Below are 19,369 nucleotides of genomic sequence, written 5' to 3'. Positions count from 1 at the left end.
GTTTGTTCACTCCCTTTCACACAAAAACAGCAGCTTTAACTTTTGCATTTTCACCCAGAAACTGAGAATTGTCCCCGTTTCATGATCTCACATGAGTGAAAGTCAGAGTTACAATGAGATGATGGGGGTTAAAACTGGAATTAGTGATCATTTCTGTGTGTGGCTGCTGCAGGAGTTGGCTGTACGCTCCCCGTTGTTTATGTTCCTTTAATGCCATGTGTGTTCCCCTCCTTCAAAATGGAAGTAAATTAAAGTTTCCCAAGCAGCTGTAGCAATCTCTTCCCTTTGGATTTACCAGCACTGTGTCTCGGAGGGCAGAGGTTTTGTTCCCTATGAATCTCAGGCACCTTCTCTCCTTATAGAGCAGTGGAAGCCCCTGGACCCGGAGGGGAAGAAGCAGTACGACCGCGAGTTCCTGCTGGATTTCCAGTTCATGCCAGCCTGTATCCAAAAGCCGGAGGGGCTGCCTCCCATAAGCGATGTGGTTCTCGACAAGGTGAGAGGGGAGCCGATAAAACAGGTGCGTGCAGTTTTTAGTTTCATATAAACAGAAATCCCCAATGCATGCTTTGTTGCTGGACCGTTTCGATGCAGGCTTTTGTCAGGAAGGGGAAATATTTGACTGATGTCACATCACAAAATTCTTCAAATAGAGGCCTTGGTGCCTGGTGAATGTGCACAGATGGTTTAAAACCTGAAGCTTTCTGTCTAGATTAAGTTATACCGGGTTGTTATGAAAATTTACAATGATATAGCCATGAAGACCCAAAGATAAAAGCAAAGCAAGACTGACCGGAGAGGCAGTGTCTTTTATTAAATCAATTCGATGGTCAGAAAGCATAGGCCAACTCGTTTATTTGGCCTGAAACAGTCGTGTCAGTATTTATGACCTGATCTAATAAAAGATATTGAAAACCTTGACTCCCAAGAAGTTTTGTGATTTCTATCCAGCCTTACTACAGATGTGATTTTCTCTGCTGTGCGTCTGCGCTTATTGAAATCCTTGTTATTTCTGAAGTGCTGACACCAAGACCTTAATTCTCATCTTGGTTAGAACTGCAGAGTTCATTGATTTTGATGTAACCACTGCACCTCGCTGTTATGATTCAGGCACGGATCAGGATATGGGTGATTCTCATGTGCAGAAACATTTCCACTCTGAATTTCATTCGGAGACAAATTGTAAAATGCAGCTTTGTTCCCAAAACTGTTCATCCACCTACATTTTCCGTGATTGCTCCTCACTGCTCCCCCTGCGTCTGAGCTTCCTTTGCTGGGTTGGCCATCTGTCTCATTAGCACAAAAGACATTTATTTCAGGGAAGGTGGCAGTTTTGTGATCCTGAACCAAGATGATCGCATTCATTTTGCAGAAGACAGGCCCGTGTTGCCATAATTTTATCCTCCATAAGTCATGCTCAGTCTTGAAATGTTTCTGAACTCCACCTATTTCCTCAATAGTCATTTGCAGAAGACGTATTTTAAATAAAATGCTTATTTTTAGTGTAAGTGGATGCATAAACCCCGCAGTTTGTTAGAAGCATTAATTTGGATAGTAAATGTGACTGTTATGGTGTAGCAGTGGTTGTCTGTGCACTTCGGTAGCTCCAGCACCCACTGAACAGGTCCCGTTCATTTGTTCTGCTCCACGATGCAGGTCAATCAGCCAAAATTGCCACTGAGAACTCTGGACCCTCGGATACTGCCTCGAGGACCAGACTTCACGCCAGCCTTCGCTGATTTTGGGAGGCAAACCCCCGGTGGAAGAAATGTACCTGGAAGTGTGAGTTTACCCCAACTTGCTAATTTAAAAACTGGCCGTAACAGCGATGAAGTCCATCCGCACGCTTTTGGGCCTCGTCCGATGCTCCGGTGGTTCTGGTTTTGTCAGGATGAATGCGAGGGTGATGTTTTCTTGGCTGTCAAAATGTAGGCAAATTAGAAAACCGTTGTGGATGTTGTTAACTGGTACGTATCGGTCTGAAACGGGTTTGCTCTCCTTCCCCTTTTCCCTGTGCGAGAGGCGTGGAAAGGTGTTTCCACACTGAGGACCTGGCAGTCGCGCATGTGCGAACGCACATCTCATTCAACAACCCCGCGTCAGTGTGCGTCATCATAGGAGTCTATTTTGTAAAACATGCCAATGGAGCCAGTAGATTTTTACTAACAGAACTAAAAAGGCTGTGTACGTTCTTGCTTTCCCTATGCTTCCACGTGTTGCTTTGCTTCGCTCACTTCATTCCTCGTTTTCCTGCCTTTTCCTCTGCTTTCCTTTCACCTCTGCTTCTTTTCCCAGTGTCTGGCTGTGCCCAAACTCTGAAATCCCGCTCTGAATTCCTCCTTTGCCGTCCGTCATTCTTGGGGTGCAGGTGCTCCCCAGCACGGTGCCACCCAGGCAGCTACAGCTGGAGGATGGAGGCTGCCTCCATTAGGTGCAATCATTGATATTTTCATCTGTCTATTGAGATCCATCAGATGTACCTACCTGGATACTTCTCATGTCACAGTTGTCATTTGTCTTGCAAAACTGCTGGTTTCGGAAACGTTCACTTAATAACCTTGACTTCCAAGGGTGCAGGTTTCCAGGAGGCTCGGAGTCAGACCCGGCGATTTTGAGTTGATGCAATATTTCTGGTTTGAGAGCGGTCTCGTGGCCAGTGCCTTGGTTGTGGGGGGTGCGCGTCTGTATCTTGGAGTAGCTTTTGGTGTTGTGGTTTTTCTCAGAGCACCTCCCGCTCCTGAAACCTCGATGCTGTTTGAGCTCAACATCACTTCCTGTAGTTAGGACTCGCAGGTTGTACTCTGGCACCTTCTCTCTTTTCGTGTGCTGAACGTCCCGAGCCTGTCAGCATCTTGGTAATGTCCTGAGCCTCTCGGTGTCTCGGTAACGTCCCTGTCGCTCTTTCTCTCTCCGCAGGCCTGCAAAGTGCAGAGTAGCCCTGGATTGCCCTCCCTGGCTCGGTGCGGTTCCCCAGCATGCCCTCTCTTGGTCTCGCCTCACCCACCATTGAGGAACCTGCCAATAGGGGTAAGCCAAATCCCCCCCTTTCTCCCCCAAGTCTTTGCACCTTTTTGTAGAGTTGTCTTTTTCCCTAACGCCCACTGTTGATAAAAGAACGACCGGCAGAAAACTTTACAAAAAGGTGCAACAGTGTTTAAAAAAAAAAACGAAACAAGACTTGCATTGTACCCCTCTAGGCAGTCTTCAGTGGTGGGTGGGACATCACCAGCTGAGGGCATGCTGGGACGTTGGCCTGAGCGGGATCCGCGAGGGGTCTGCACTTTGCAGACCTGTGGAAAGGGGGAGAAAAGGTAAGTCCCGCTTACCCCGTTCATTTGGAGCATTCAGCACATAACATACATCTTACATTTGCGCCTTTCCAGAGTAGAGCCTTTCTTTGCGTTTTTTCCCTCGAGGAGGGTTGGAAGGTGGCGTTATTTAACAAGCCCTGCTGTCCTGTGACGCCGGCGGCTGTAGGATGAGAGGGTTTTCAGCCCCAAGCGAAACCAAACGTTATCTTCTCCTAAAGCATGGCAAAAAGTCTGCGTGTGCGCTGTCTGTCTGCTCGGTCATTCCACCTCTGCACAGGCCATGCCCATAAACCATTAAACCCCACTGCCTATTCCTTGCCCTCCGATAACGCCGAGCAGCTCAGCGCTAACAAGCTTCCGGCACGTTAAGAATCTTTTGTTTTGCTTCCCTGGCTTTTGTCTTGATTTCCTTCTTTTCGCTTAAACGTTGTGGTATGACTGTTTTTCGAACTAACAAACGTCGCATCAAACAACGCAAGGGGCGTAATTACACAGAAACAAACCCCAGCTCATAAACGCGTTTCGATGTAGACAGGGAGGTAGATGAGTGCGGCGGGGAACGAGGTGCAGGCGCAGAGAAACAGGGTGGAGAGGACTGGTCTGTCCCTGTGCGCCGAGGCGGGATGCGTCTGCTTTTACCCTTCCTGAGAGGTGGTGGAAAGCCACATCACCTCAATTCTTGTGCTTCCCTGGAAGGTGGCGTCAGTTTTAGCGTCTAACCTCAAATTCACCTTCTGCATTTGAAGCCTGTTGTAGAGGGAGAAAAATTTTTTAATTTCTTGGTTGTTTTTGAAACGTCACCGTGATTTGGGTCCTAAGAGCAGAAGTGGTCTGTGAGGGAGAGCGCCAGGCCGTGCTGTGCTCCTGAGAGTTTTTGGCTCCTCTGCAGGAGCCCTGTCCCTCTTTCTTCCTTCTTTCCTTTATTTCCCCATCTTCATCCGGAAGACAGATAATTCAGATTAACACAGCAACATCTGGTAAGCACTTCTCTGTGCCTTTGGTGGAAGATATTATTTCAGCACAAGTTGTAGTGCCGCAATCACAGACACTACAGAACCATTATTACTTACTTGGACTGGGTTACAAAGAGGAGGTGAGGCCTGAACCCAAGAACCTCTTTAACTTGCTGCTTTGTGAATTTGGAACCAAAACCCCCAGATTTTTTCTGTTACGAGTTTGATCTGTGTGTTATTTTATTATGCATTCAAAGAAGGACTCTGTTCACTGCTTTTAAAACCTAAACAAACAGTTTGAACCAAGTTTATTCACAGATACTAAAAAATATACAGTCTTAAAGAAGGTCTTTGTTCTGTTAATGCACTTAAAGGTCTGGTCTCGAGGGCAGCCAGATTTAGAAGTCTGTGACGTTTAACCTGCTGGTATCTGGGAGATGCAGGAGCAGCCCTTGCATCCATCGGTTTTGCAAGGGAAACAATCACCTCTGTCAGGGAGGAGTGTTTGATCGAAAAGCCAACGCTTCGGCATTGCCCAGGCCCAAGGAAGGGCCGTGCTGCTGTGGCTCTGTCCTCACGCATTGCAGCCCGGCTACGGCTGGAAGGTCCTTCGCACCAGAGAGACGGGACGGCTGCGGGTTGCCTCTCAGGAGCTTTGTCTGTGTTCCTGGGGGAGATGAGCCCAAATGTTCTGATTTTCAGGGCATGCTGCCAGCCTGGTTCTGGTTACTGAGCTTTCTGTGGGCAAGGAGGTGTGTGCTGAGGTCTGGTGCATGTGGCTGAAACCAGTCGCTTTTCTGTTGCATTATTGTCTGGATTTTCAGCCAGAGGGAAGTTTCTTCTTTCTGTGGCCGTACGTTTGCAACGTGGTTAGAACCTGGGCAGCAGAAATTGCTTAAAACCAGGGGTGGATGTCTCAAGGCAGAGCAGTGAAGCAGACACTGCTGCATCATACTGGTGTCCATCGAGGTCATACTGGTGTCAGCTGAGAACTCTGAGTGGTAGCAGAGACGTCATAGGGAGGATTGGTGACCGTTTTAGGAAGGCGTCTAACACACAAAAGCCTCGCCAAGGCTCCCCGTTCTTGCTGTCTCACTCCACTCTTTATTTCTCAGAAATGATCGACTCATGTGGTTTTGTTACAGTTATGGCTTGCGCCCAAAAATGTTTGAATGATCCAGTGGGTTATTTCTGTGTGTGCCAGTGGGATCTGGATGCAGGTCTTCGTAGGCGGTGGGGCTGCATCACGTAGCCCTCTTCCACACATCACCTCAGCGTACGAAGCACATCACAGCATGAGGTCGTTGTCGTTTGACAACGCCTTACTCTGTTGCTGTTATCACGTAACGAAGCCCAACCAAGAACTCTGGCAGTGGTGGTGGTGATGCTCATTCATTTTCAGCAGTGGAACACATTGACGTGGTCGAATCCAAGCGATTCAAATCCCAGATACGAGCTCATGCCTTTAAAGAGGGTGGCTTTTATTAAACTGTGCAAAAATGGGTTTGGGGCTGATACCTGACATGAGAGGCACCAGCTGAGAGCCTCTCCTCCTGTAATGAGTGAAGCGGTTTGAATAAATGAGGTGGTTTTGCCTCTCTGATACTTGTTGAATCCCTTTGCATAAAGAGATGTTTTCAAGGGTTTGTCTTTCATGAGGAGGTTGCCTGCTGCCCACTGAAGAGATTAATTACTTCTGTGGAAAGTAGCGGGGTTTGATGATGAAGTTTCGTTGCTGCGCTAATTTTTACATTGAGGTTGGACGTTTGTAATAAATGAGTGCAGAAATATGAAAAAGCGCGGGGGAAGAATAACCTCCAGTGTCTGATGCTTTTAGTCCTTAATCAGAAGCTCTGAGCTGATGAAGAGGGAGTTTGGGGGTGTCTTGTACCCTATCGCTTGGACAAGGGATGAAAAACTCCCCAGTTTTGGCAGTTTTCCTACCTGGCTTGACCAGGAGGACCATCGTGTTATACAGGATTGCAGAGAAGCCCTTGATGGTGTTTCAAGTGAAGTACTGCGTTTCCCTTTCTTCTGTGAAACCACAAAGAGTGACCCACATCTGTTAGGAACTGTATTTCTATAATGCAGCAGCAGCACTGATGCTCTGCTCAGTGTGGTTTATATAATTCCTGTCTCAAAATGGCTCTGCTTGAAGCAATCTCCAGTAAAACTTAATGGTTTTGGCGGAGCTGCTAATTTATCATTATCTAATAGCTTGGGATTTGAAATACACCTGTAAGGACTGATTTAATCCTTAAATACACCTTTGCTGTGGTGTCTCAGTTACGCAGTTTCTGGCTTTCAAGAGGCCGTTTGGGTCAGTCAGGTTCAGTTCTGCAGCACTTAAGCAGAATCCGGAGCATCGCTGATGTGTGCAGGCAATGGTTGTCCCGTATCTTTTTTGGGAAGAGCTGCCCAAGAGAAGTGTGGTTGGTGTCTTCGTGTTCCCTCTGACCAACCCAGAGCGGTGTGTTGGGTCGGAGGAAGTCCTCAGAGCCCTGGGAGGAGCTGCTGGTTTTTGGCATTGCCATCAGCAGGTGTTGGCGTGTGCCCTGCAGTGTTTTATCAAGATGTGAGTTTAAAAGGGGATATAACAAGGAATGTTTTTGTCCTAGTTGTTGAATGTTGGACCAAGGAGATCTCAGCCAGGCCAGAGGAGAGAGCCCAGGAAGATCATCACGGTGTGTGTGAAGGAGGACGTCCACCTGAAGAAGGCGGAGAATGCCTGGAAGCCGAGCCTGAAGAGAGAAAACCAAACGGAGGACCCAGAAAATGTCAAAACCCAGGTGAGAGCATTAGCAAGTGCTCCTGAGCACCATGATCCGTAAGAGGAGGAGGACGGTGATTTGCCTTTGCTGTTGTGTAAGGCAAAAAGGGCAATGAATTCCAGTTTGATTCACAGCTTTCCCCTACCTGGATGATTTTTTTTTTCATGTGTTTATTCTTGAGCTGGAGTTTAAATGGCAATCCTGTATATTAAGCGAGTCTAAACAGGGAACACCAGACAACCTACTACCTCTCTCCCAGGGTTGGTTTACTATTGCTGTTTTACTAGAATATTTCTGTCTCCATTCTAAAGCAAACAACCTCAAACTTCCAGCACAGAACTTGCCTTTCATCCCCTTTTAGACTGCGTTTCTGCCCTGAACCTCAGCAGGACTGAGGTTTCTCTGTCAGTTCGTCCTGCCCAGCCCAACCATGCCGTCTCCGAAGCTTTTTCTGTGTCTTTCTCCCCCTCCTCTCCTCCATGGGGCGACCACTCTGGGCAGAGGTGTTTGCCTGGTGGTCAAACTTGTCATTTGTAGCATAAGTTTTGACAGACACTGGAATTCTGTTCTCGGGGCTAACAGCAGCGTTGTTGACCTAGTTATCATTCTGGATAGGAAAGGGAAAAAACGTGCCTTAAAGTAAATACAGGAGAAGTTGATTATCTCTAGCTGAGGGAGAAGTCAGCCACTCCCTGTTAATTTATGTCTCGTGGCTAAATTGATAGCAGGAAGAACATTTTGAGTGACAGCAAGGGCTTTGTGCCTGTGTTGCACTTGAAAAAAGCATTTGGGCATTTCCAAAACTGCTGCCCCACAGCCTTGCTCTTTGGCAGCCGCTTGCTGAGTTAGGACTGGAGCAGGACTGCCCACAATTGCATGTCTGTGTGTAACTCAGCCTCCTGCAAGTTCCTATAGGACATCATCTCCATTCATCTTTAGGATGCATCCTAGCTCCTTCCTGAAAGCCACCTGCTTGGTTTGTGCTTCAACTTACAAATTTTCCCATCCTTCAGGAGCTGTTCCGCAAGGTACGAAGCATCTTGAACAAGCTGACGCCCCAGATGTTCAATCAGCTCATGAAGCAAGTGACGGACCTGACGGTGGATACAGAAGAGAGGCTGAAAGGAGTCATCGACCTGGTCTTCGAGAAGGCGATCGATGAACCAAGCTTCTCAGTGGCATATGCCAACATGTGCAGATGTCTTGTAACGGTAAGGGATGCCAAAGCCAAATGCAAAATTCCTCTGCACAGGTGAATGTTCTCCATGTTATCCCCATGAACAGGTCATCAGTAGTACAAACTTGGCAAGAGCAGAATTAAGTGTTGGTTTCCGAACAGAAATAAAAATAATTTGCATCTTCCTCTACATTCGTTGGCCGTGCCCACAGGCAGAGGGCTTTGCTCAGAGCGATGTCGTGTTTGGAGTTGAGGACACCGAGCACTTGGCTCTGCCTGGTCACAGGATGCAGTGGGCCACGTTTGGATGGTCCAGTTTCTCTCTCTTGTCTGAAAGGGAAGGCCAAGGCACCAAGCCAAACTTGAGACAGCAATTTTCATATGGTGAATTTGGGAAATAACTCCCTTCTCCCCACAATCCTTCATGACATGCAGCAAAGGAGCATGGCTCCAGAGTTTTCAGTGCCTAACAGGAGTGGTTTTAAGCAGTGTCCTTTAAAGGATCCCCTGTATGAAAATGTAATCTGTCTCTGGACAGAGGTGGTCTCAGCCAAGTTTTGAGTGCAACTTTACACATGAAATGTAAAACTCCACTGGAAATCGTGACGCGATGCTTAACTGTCACAGCCTCGCAAACCAGCACTGCTGAATATGAAGTGCATCATAAATTGTAATGGATGATGTATAGGAAACCTCACTCTTATGGAGAGTTTAGCCCTATTTCTGCTGATATTTTTCTTCCTTCTCCTACAGCTGAAAGTGCCCATGGCAGACAAGCCTGGGAGCACAGTAAATTTCCGCAAGTTGCTGTTAAATCGCTGCCAGAAGGAATTTGAAAAGGACAAGGCTGACGACGACGTCTTTGAAAAGAAGCAGAAAGAACTTGAAGCTGCTACCACTGTAAGTGGTATTTTTCCCCATAAATTCTCAGAGCTCCCTCTGAAAACAATATCTTTTGAAGATGGCAGTCGTTCTGGGGGGGAATTTCGGAGTTGAGAGTTTCATTCTGTCACTGTGGCCGAGTATAATAAAATATACTTGCCTTGGTGAGCGGGTTTGTACCAGCTTCTTTTAGGAGAAAAAGAGTAAGCCGGGCCAACAGCAGCTATAAATGTGAAACTGGATCTTTTGAAGAGTTCTGTGCTCTGTGAACATGGTTTTTAGAGCTCTTCTTCTGTTTTACAGCCAGAGGAGAAGACGCGGCTCCATGACGAGCTGGAAGAGGCCAAGGACAAAGCCCGACGGAGATCCATCGGGAACATAAAGTTCATTGGCGAGCTTTTCAAGCTGAAAATGCTGACGGAGGCTATCATGCATGACTGCGTGGTAAAGCTGCTAAAAAACCACGATGAGGAGTCCCTCGAGTGCCTTTGCCGCCTGCTAACTACCATTGGCAAGGACCTGGACTTTGAGAAAGCAAAGGTAGGGCAGGACCGGGAGCAAGAGATGAGGCTTTCAGGGCAGGGATGGAAAAATGGGTGTGGGCTGGTTTTTATTTGAGGATTTATGTTTTTTCTTCAGGAATTTCTGTACAGCATGAGGAAATCATCCGCTCTTCTGTGGATGTTTCATCATGACCTGGCCCCACTCCCTTGTCTGTAATAGATTCTGTTTTCAGCAGTGTTCTCCAGTTGTTAGTTGTTTCCAGAGATTTGATCCAAACACAGTCTAGAAATGCTCGACATTTACTTTTTCCAAATGGAAGTTACCTCTTAATCTTGTAGTTTCCAAAACATTCGTATTTAGAGTTGTCTTTATCATTGAAGGTTTATATTGCCTATGAAATTTACCACTTAATGCATTGTTCAGGCTAAATCTAAAAAAACCCCCACCCCTCATTAACTGGCCTGATCCCTGACCTGAACCTTGCTGGATGCATTTATTTTGTGTCATCATCCAGCAGTGCTGGAATGAAGCAGCTGTTTTGCAACTGTAGGGCTCCAGCATCCTCCTCCCGATTTTCCAACAAATGTATGTGTAGCGTGGAGCGTTACGCACTCGCTGAGCTTCTCTTGGCACAGACGATCTGCTTCTCCTTCGCAAAAGCCAGGCTTGGGTTGAAAAAGCCAGAAATCAGGCAGGCTCTGCTCTGGGAAGGAGCTGAGCGCATTGTTTTCAGCTGCTTGGGAAGGGAGCTCCCCTCCGTGCGCTGGATTGCGAGGATCTCAGCGGATCAACCCTGATCCTTACAGGAAAACAGTTTTCCAAACTGTTCTGGAGAGTGTTAACCAAAAAAGCCTCGTTTACCGCTAATCCCCCAGGCTAAACACCCTGCGCTGTTAACACAACAGCGTCTGCGTTGGTGATGCAGGTTTGAAAGCACCAGAAGCGAGGATTAAATTTCTCCATGTACTTTGGGAAGAAAACAGGATCTGATTTCTGAGCAGTAGCTGAGGTCGTGCTGGATGAGTCCTGGATGCTGGTTTGGTCTTTGCGAGCACAGAAACAGTGTAAAAACCAACATCTGGGTGTGCTGGCCGGTTCTGCAGCCTGGTGCCGTGGCACCGTGCGTGCAGCAGGGAAACGCTTGCGGATGTTGCGTTAGCTGTGGTGAGAAGCTGCCCCTGTCCTGTCTTTGTGATTTGTTACTTCTGTCAAAATCGAGTGAGACTCCTTTATTTATCTTCTACTAATGGGGTGGACATTTTATTAGGCGTTTTTATTGAAGCTGAAGTGTTAGTGATCTTTATAATTAAAGCTTCTGGACAAAATCCATCTTAAATATTTTCCCCGTCATTCCTAACTTTGGAAACATTTGCTCTCAGAGCTGAAACTTTCCAAGGCCAGAACCAAATTTTAATAGAGCTTTTCTTGTTTGTTTAAGTAGAAGGAAAAGCTTTAGCTACTTTTTAGTGAACAGAGTGGGAAGCATTCTATAAAAATGCCCTGAAACCTTTTGTTTAAAACAGCCAGAGACCCCATTTTGGGTAGAAAGGCTTTTTGGATCCTGGTGAGTCAAACTGGAGACCTAATGTCTAATGATACCACTTTATGTCTTAGTGCAAACTGATTTGGACTCCATCACATCACGGATGAAAAGGAGTTTGTGGGATTTCATACATAAGCATGTTAAACAGCTTCTCACTGAGAGAAGCTTCTGCCCCCGCTTCTCTTGCCTGACCCCAGCTGAGACAGTTTGGGGAGAGGTAAAGCATCCAAATGATGTTTTCAGGGCTGGGTTTATGCCCATTAAATTTCCTGAGCCAGTTTTCCTAGGGCTGATGTGAGAGCACATGTTGACAGGAAAAGGAGGAGCTCAGAGGTAGAGCAGGACTCCCCTTTTTGGGGACTGCTGGCCAGTACCATGGCTTAGCTGTACCCTGAAAATAAACATTGATTTTTTTTTTCTTTTTTTAATGGATGGCAAGTTTATTATGTACATGCAGAGGGTGTAGATTGAATAATCAAAAATGCAGAGAAAACATCTGCTAAATGAAGGAGGTGCCTCATTTCCTGCACTGCGCACTCCAGAGCCAAAGAGGAAATATTTTCATTTTCTTCCAAAGACACGCCGGTGACGATGATGTTTCTCTTGTGCAGCCTCGCATGGACCAGTATTTTAATCAGATGGAGAAGATTGTGAAAGAGAGGAAAACCTCTTCGAGGATTCGGTTCATGCTTCAGGATGTAATAGACCTAAGGCTGGTAGGTACCAACCCCGGTCCATAAAAGAGCGTGTTCCCTTTCATGTCCAAGCTGGAAGAGCTCTCATGGAAAAGCGGGGATTTACGGTATTTACAGCAGAAAAGTCTGGCTCTTTAAAGACCAGAAATCTCTCCATTTTGCCTTAGCGAAGGCCAAGGTTGACACACAGATTAACTGCTTGTGTCAGGTGTTTTGGTTGTGCTTTGTGCTGCCCACAGCAGCTTTTCCTGCTGCTGGTCCAGCCCCATTGCAGCAGATTTGGGGTGGTTTTCCCCACAGCATCCCAGTCACACTACTCAGCTGTGTAACTGTTTCCTTATACTTACTTGTGCTGATGGGACCAAAGCCCTCTGAGACACATACCCCACAGTGAGGGGTCCCAATAGTGTGGCTGTGAGGACTCTCCTTCGTGGCCATATGGATTTTATGCTATATTAGCCTGTATTGCTAGCACAGCCAGGCATCTGCTACTTGTTTACTGGTCATATTGTACAGACAAAAGCAAACAGAGGCTGTGCTCCATCAGAATGTGATGGTGGGTCCATGCTAAGCTCCAAAAATTAATAACGTGGTGTAGACAAGTGCACACACAGTGCAGGCAGGGGCCTGTTGTAATCAAGCAATGGTTTTGACTGTATCCAACGCGTTAAAGCTGGAGTCACGGCCAGTGAAGGGTGTCTCTACACTGCGTGGTTAAAGAGGCGACTGCAGCTTGCACAAACCTTCCCAAACATCTGTAATTTCACCCATGTAGGTGGTAAGGTGTGGCTTTAGCAGTGCTGGTCTCAAGACAGTGCTTGACTGAAGCTCTGAGCGGGTTTTACTCCTGCCTCAAGTAGCTGTTTTGAAGCTGGTCTGGGGTTTTGTGGTGAAGTCACCATTTTAACTGCAGGTTGTGCAAAGATATTACTCCAAAAGTTGTGATGAGGTTGTAGCAAGATGAAGAGACAGTCTGGTAATTCTGGGGCTTGGTGAATCTGTGCAGTGTGTGGATGAACAGACACATCAAGCAGTGGCAATGTTTTGTTGGGGAGACAGCTCCACCTCTCTCTGCAGGATTCCTGTCTCGGCCATCACCATCCCTGGAGTGGCAAAGCACCCGTTCCAGATAAAATGCAGTTTCTTCTCACTTCTTCATTTTCAGGGTTTCAGTTTTTAACTCGGGCTTGGAGGAAGGGCTCTACTGAACACTGTCAGTAATGAATGAACAGCAGCCTCCCCTAGTCCTTCTCTTTCCTCTGAACCTAGAAAGACGTGGGAACGTGCAGGATGCTATGGGTTAAAATGTCTTGAATTCAGTCATGCCTCCCCACAAGTCTCACTGCAGCCTCTGTTCTTCACCAAAACTTATACCAGAGCCTATACACCAGCGTGCATAGATAGCTTTGGCCTGTGGTGCTGGGATAACTACATCTGCAATGTGACCCAGCTCGACAAAACCTGCCCCTATCCCTTGGGGAGCAGCCTCTCTAAGACATTTCAAGAGTGAGAGGATTAGAACTCATTCACGGTGTTCAAAATACCCTGTTTACAGTGCTCCCCTGGAAGTATTTCTGAGCATGTTTGCTTCTTTCTTAGTGCAACTGGGTGTCACGGAGAGCAGACCAGGGCCCCAAGACCATCGAGCAGATTCATAAAGAAGCCAAGATTGAAGAGCAAGAAGAACAGAGGAAGGTCCAACAACTCATGACCAAAGAGAAGAGGAGACCGGGTAAAGTAAAAGCCAAGTTGGCTGCTCATTTCACTCATTTCACATCCAGTGGCCATAGAGGGAATCCCACATAAAAGAAATAAATCTGGGTTTTATTCCTAAGTGTAATGAGCAAGGGGAATTGGGGCCTGATTATGGCTGAGGCTGAAGGAGGAGCAGACTTGCTATGGATTGGCTGTGTGGATTTTTCAAGGGCAAATCCCTTGGGTAAAAAGAAACCATCACAGAGCAATAGTGCTTGTTTCGCATTCATGCAAACCATATTTGATTTTGTGACAGGCTGCCAGAAATCCATCATAACAAGTTACTACGTAGGAGTCAGATTTCTTGTGTACAGCAGCATCTTATTTCCAGAGAGTAGCATCTAATTTCAAGAGTAACCGTGTTGTCTTTAGCTGTTAAAGTTGTGAGGTGTTAACTTGGCGTGAGAAAGAGTCTCGGCATTACCTTAAATTGCTACCAGCTCTTGAGGCTGGCACTACCTGAAGATGAATTGGGAGTGACTGGGAAAATAAAGATGGGACAGAGCAGGGCAAAGAGAAAATAATCTCTGGGATTCTTTAAGGGTTGTCAAGTGAAAGTGCTGTGAAAACAGGGCATAAAGAAAATAGATGTAGTCTTTGTTTTAATTATCCTAAAACTGACATTGGGAGAAGGAAAGGACGTTGGCACTGACTGATTCTGTGCCTGGACTAGCCCGGCACTGCCAAAATCTGTGCCACAATTGCAGGTTTGGGTTGGCAAAGGCACATTGTCTGCTCCTTTTGTGAGTGTGTGAACAGTGTGCACAGCCACATCCAGACCACAGGGACACGCACCGAGATGTCTGACCAAGAAGAGTCGCTACCAAACCAAGCCCTTGAAAACAGCGGGTCTTTTATGTCCAGGTTATTTTGTAATAATAATGTCAGGCTAACTAGCTATGGCATCTTACTCTGAAGAATCACTCCAAAAGACGTGATTGCTGCACAAACCTGTGCTGAGGCTTAGCAGAAACGTGCCCTCCTGTTTTCCTCCTCCTGTTGACGATGGCCTGTGTTGTGCCAGCACTGCTGCAGCAGCGGGGATGAGCTAAGGGCAGTTGTGTTGTGTCTTGCAGGTGTCCAGCGAGTCGACGAAGGCGGCTGGAACACTGTGCAGGGGGCAAAGAACAGCAGAGTGCTGGACCCCACCAAGTTCCTTAAAATCACCAAGGTAGGTGCCGGCATAAGGTTCATTCAGAGCAACAAATATGCCAAGGTCTTATTGACTCTGTCTAGGAGAGAACAAGTCAAAACTTGGGGTTTGGGACATTTTAAGTCCCCAGAGTTAGTGTTTTGCATACAAAGCACAAAGGAAGACTCTGTGGTCTTCTGAATGTTCCTCTTTAGCTTGTTCTAAGGGAAAGGAGTATGTACACCATTTTTCTCAGGTTCACAATGTCCTTTTAGCAACCCAGAGGTTCTCGCAGTTGGAAAATGTGCATTTTATCAAATGATGACAAGAGAATGGGAGTTGGGCTATCGTGTGTGACGTGACGCAGCACATCATGCGACTGTTGGAGAAAGGGGTCTCAAGCACCTCTCTGATAGAAACCCTCTGCTGCCTCAAGTTCTCAAGACCCTGTTCTGGCACTGGATCTTATAATAAAGATGCCACATTCAATCTGAAAACAAAACGTTCCTGACGTATCGCAGATGGCAGCACTCCAAGCTCGAACAGTTCAAGTAGTACAAGAAGAGCTGTGTCTGCTTTTACAGGGATCCTAGACTGTAGTGTGGTACAGTTGCATCCCTCAGTATGTGTTAAACTTTCACATCCATCCTCCAGATGAGCATCTTCTTGTTATTTTACCACTGAAGTGGTGATTTTGGGGCATGTATTTCAGGCTGCAGGTTAGGCGAGCTTGGAGACTTCTCCTTTTTTCATCATATTCAGAACAGCCAAGGACAGCTCTGTCTATCCCATAAATAGGAGTGTTTCCTGGACATTCTCATGTTCCCAATTAATGTCACTCTCCCTGCATTTTGCTCTCGGTGCTCAGAGAGCTGTAAAGCTCAACCTGAACAGCCTGTAGCCCTTCTGCAGGTCAGGCTCAGTTTGTTCCTTGTGAAAGTCATAAAACAAGGCTCCAAAACTTAATTAGCAGGAAGGCTTCAGCCTGCTCTTATCTGGGCTTACAGCTCATCTGGGAAAAGTCCTTCTGCTCTGTTCAGTACAAACACAGTACAAATAGACCCAGCTCCATAACAGTTGTTAGAAAGAGAGAGGAGCTCATACAAAGAGATCTGCAGGGTCACAACCTCCTCATCAAGAAATTCACCTAGTGAGCACTGTAAAATCAATGTTCTCTTCTTGTCTGACGCTGCTTTTCCCTCCAAGTACTGCAACCTGTTGTCCTTCTTCACCCTCTGAGCTCTGTTACCATGTGGATTCCCCCAGAGCTGTGGGTGGTGGGAGGAGTGGACACCAGAACCGTTTCACTCGTCACAGACAAACTGAGCATCTTCTGAGTACTGATGCACTGCGCTGCTTCCTCCTTACTGAGCTTTGTAGTTCCTGGTAAAAAGCAGGTCCTGGTTGTTGTGGATGTGTCTCACTGACACTTTGGAAGAGGTTCTTCACAATGCCTCGTGTTAAAATGCATTTTGGTATTCGCAAGACAGGATTGTTGCCACAAAATACCTCATTTATAATGACGAGCTACGGTTTTCCCGTGTGATGGTGTGTCTTGCTGTGTTTTGCAGCCCACAATAGATGATAAGATTCAGCTCGTGCCTAAAGCCCAGCTGGGCAGCTGGGGCAAGGGCAGCAGCGGTGGAGCAAAGGCGAGCGAGATGGGTAAGTTGGGACGGGTTAAAATGGGGTTACAACCAACCCTTTCCCTTCAGTTCTCTCCCCAGTACCCCAGAAACAGCTATTGCTTAAGTGATTTTGCAATGCCAAGGATTTCAGCAGCTCCTGACCTTGTTGTTGCTCTTCTCTGTGTTGTCTGTCCGATCTCCAGACTCCTTACGACCAAGTGCCACAAATTTGAACAGATTTTCTGCACTGCAGCCTCAAGTTTCATCTGTATCTGCCTCATCCGCATCCTCAGAATTAGATTCTCGCAGGGCCTTAACTAGGTACGCTTCAGTCCAACGGGGATTTTCCCTTCCGCCTGCACTTTTCACTCACTGCTCTAGTTACCAGCACGCAGAAAGAAGCAAATTTCATTGAGTTTCCAGGAATGGCAGAGTCTTTTTCTCCCACTGTGTACTTTGAGTTAACTTAAAACACATGCATTTTTTATAATACCATAGTAGAGACAGGTGACATTAATTTTTAAAGTCATTACAGTGAATGCTTTAATTTCCACGTTTCAGTCACCCTTTATCTAACGGATACATTTGCTAGTAGTTTATAACAGGTTAGAAAGTCTTTAGATAAAATGTTGTAATAAATAGACATGCAGGCTGAGCTCAGTGGTTGTGGATTCAGCCAGGTCAGTAGGTTTATTTATTCAGAAAAACACGCCTAAAACCTTGCAGAAATTTAGCAAAGCTCTTAAACTGCTCTGGCTGTGTGTGACTGAGCCTGCCCATCGTGCAATGCCTACACCAGGATGTGCAGTGCTCTCACGCACCCTGATTTCATCAGGGCTGCAGCCTCTCCAGCTCATAGCATGAAACATGTATTAACCCTTAATAATTTATTAACTCTAGGCACTGTTTATAAATGTAAAGTTCATTTAAAATGTCACTGGTTCTGCCTTCCAGTACACACCAGCTGCTGGGCTTGGTTCTGTCCCTCTGATGCTCTCCCAATCTTCCTTCCTCCTAATTCACCAAAATCTCTGCCTTACCTGGAAATTAGTCCATTTTGGTGTGATTTTGCCCGTCTTACCCATTAACACAATAATTAATAGGACAGATCCTTCTCACTTGTTGCTGGTGACAGTCACTATTTGAAAGCTGTTTTTCAATAAACAGGTAAAAAAATACACTACTCATGCCATTTCACAGTAAAACAGTGCCTTTACGTTAAAAAATTCACTATTCTACATATAAAATGGGTGCTGGAAGGACTTTATTGCTTTTCCATGTGTCCTCGAGGAAGCGTTGGCTCTGCCTGTCCACTCTGTGGATATTTGTGCATCTCTGAGACTTGAGTTAATTTTGATTATATTCTGTGTAGTTACTATAAATCCACCACCATCACAAGCAAGGCTTACTCGTACCGTAACCTTTAAACACGTGTGGTTTTGTTCCACAGTCGCGGGAGCACGGGCAGGGAGAAGAACGACAAACCTCTCCCGCCTTCCCTCTCCCGTCCCAACACTTTCCTGCGGGGCAGCAGCAGTAAAGAGCTGCTGCTCGACAATCAGGCGCAAGAGGAGCAGCGGAGGGAGATGCTGGAGACGGTGAAGCAGTTAACAGGCGGCATGGAGATGGACAGGAACAGCACAGAGGCAGAGAGGAGCAAAGCCAAGGAATCTGGTAAGTGGCTCTTCCGTGCTCGGGGAATGTAGCTGGATGGATGGAAAGGCACGAGGGAAAAATCTATTGGAAAAAGTGGCAGATTTGTGTGCAGCGGTGTGACTTTTTGGTGCATAGTGGCGTGTCATCGAGCTGCCATAGCTGAGTTCTGCCTCCCAAAGGTTCCTGTGTGCCTTCGCGTTGTCTCCTCTCCCCAGCTCCTCCTTAGGGCTCATCAGAGTTGAGAGGCTGGAGATGCCCTCAGAACACCACTCCACGGCCTTGTCTTGCCTGCTCATATCCTGTTTCTGTGGCTGCTGGTTGCTGGGTTAGAAGTCCCCAAAATCAGTGTCAGTTCTGCAGAAATACTTCTTCAGCACCCAGTGAAGCCATATCTTCCTTCCCAAACATTTCCCAGAGCTCTAGCAGCAATTTGGGTCTGGGACAGACCACGCATGGCATCATTTTAGTGCTGTATTGTTGCCATCCCTTCCTCCAAGCAGGTTGTGGTGCTGTGTGGCATTAGCACCCACTGCGGTGGCTGGTCACCTTGTCAGTGCTGCAGCTCCCACTTTTTGCTCCCACCAGCTTGAGCCAATTTGTTAGAGAGAAAATACTGAGGGCAACGTTCCCTGTGGACAGAACCTGTGCAATAAGCACCGCGTTTTGCTCCTTCCCTGGGAAACATCGAGAAATGGCTGCAGCAAGGAATTGGTCTCAACTGCCACAGCAAGCACGTGCTCATCTTGAAGCTTTGGGACTTCATGAAGGACTTCATGGGGAGCGAATTTTTGGGGATGTGTTCAGGAGATTGCTTCGAGTTGCTGCCCATCACAGTCAGCGTGTTTAAAATTTGCAGCGTGCTGTAGGGGCTCAAAGTTTAGTTACTTAACGTCGATAGAGAGCTTTGAAGGTGTTGCATCCTGCGTCACTGTCTTGTTTCGTCAAGAAGGTCGATCTAGAGAAATACTGGGAGTTCACACAGGGGGGATGTAGCCAGGAAAGAAGTGACCCGTGCCTGGTGGTGGGACAGGGAGCACACCCTGCTCCAGTGACTGCTGTTTTCAGATTGGTCTCTCTCAAAATGATGCTTTTTCCTTTTCCAAAAAATTGCCCTTTTCCAAATGTGTTTTTTCTTTTCTTATATTTCTACCAGCCAAGCCAGAAGCTCCCCCAGCTCCAGCACAAGAAAAGCCTTCTCTATCAGAAGAGGAAATAGAGAGAAAATGCAAATCTATCATTGATGAGTTCTTGCATATTAACGATTTTAAGGTAAGCAAAATGAAAACCTCACTTACTCGAATCCCACAGACCTTTCTGCTCTGTTTTCTCTCCAGGAACACTGTCCCTAACCACAGAGGTAAC

The 19,369-nt window shown here is 46.7% G+C and overlaps 1 protein-coding gene across 1 annotated transcript in view; it reads left to right on the top strand.

The window, feature by feature from the left end:
* The first annotated feature begins 347 nt into the window (after positions 1 to 347).
* EIF4G3 (eukaryotic translation initiation factor 4 gamma, 3) overlaps positions 348 to 19,369 on the top strand; it is a 31,880-nt gene continuing 12,858 nt past the window's right edge. Inside the window, exons 1-15 of the mRNA XM_010186189.1 lie at positions 348 to 520; positions 1,657 to 1,782; positions 2,917 to 3,027; positions 6,883 to 7,053; positions 8,049 to 8,246; positions 8,966 to 9,112; positions 9,398 to 9,634; positions 11,753 to 11,857; positions 13,436 to 13,573; positions 13,784 to 13,802; positions 14,668 to 14,801; positions 16,319 to 16,388; positions 16,549 to 16,672; positions 17,802 to 18,025; positions 19,161 to 19,276. Of these exons, the coding sequence (XP_010184491.1) occupies positions 434 to 520; positions 1,657 to 1,782; positions 2,917 to 3,027; positions 6,883 to 7,053; positions 8,049 to 8,246; positions 8,966 to 9,112; positions 9,398 to 9,634; positions 11,753 to 11,857; positions 13,436 to 13,573; positions 13,784 to 13,802; positions 14,668 to 14,801; positions 16,319 to 16,388; positions 16,549 to 16,672; positions 17,802 to 18,025; positions 19,161 to 19,276 (2,007 nt within the window). The 5' untranslated portion in view covers positions 348 to 433. The remainder of the gene's footprint in view (positions 521 to 1,656; positions 1,783 to 2,916; positions 3,028 to 6,882; positions 7,054 to 8,048; positions 8,247 to 8,965; positions 9,113 to 9,397; positions 9,635 to 11,752; positions 11,858 to 13,435; positions 13,574 to 13,783; positions 13,803 to 14,667; positions 14,802 to 16,318; positions 16,389 to 16,548; positions 16,673 to 17,801; positions 18,026 to 19,160; positions 19,277 to 19,369) is intronic.

The sequence above is a fragment of the Mesitornis unicolor genome, unplaced genomic scaffold (assembly GCF_000695765.1).
Source record: "Mesitornis unicolor isolate BGI_N332 unplaced genomic scaffold, ASM69576v1 scaffold48246, whole genome shotgun sequence".
Taxonomy (NCBI): Eukaryota; Metazoa; Chordata; class Aves; order Mesitornithiformes; family Mesitornithidae; genus Mesitornis; species Mesitornis unicolor.
Note: the sequence above shows the minus strand (reverse complement) of the source record. Positions and strands in the feature narration are given on the sequence as shown.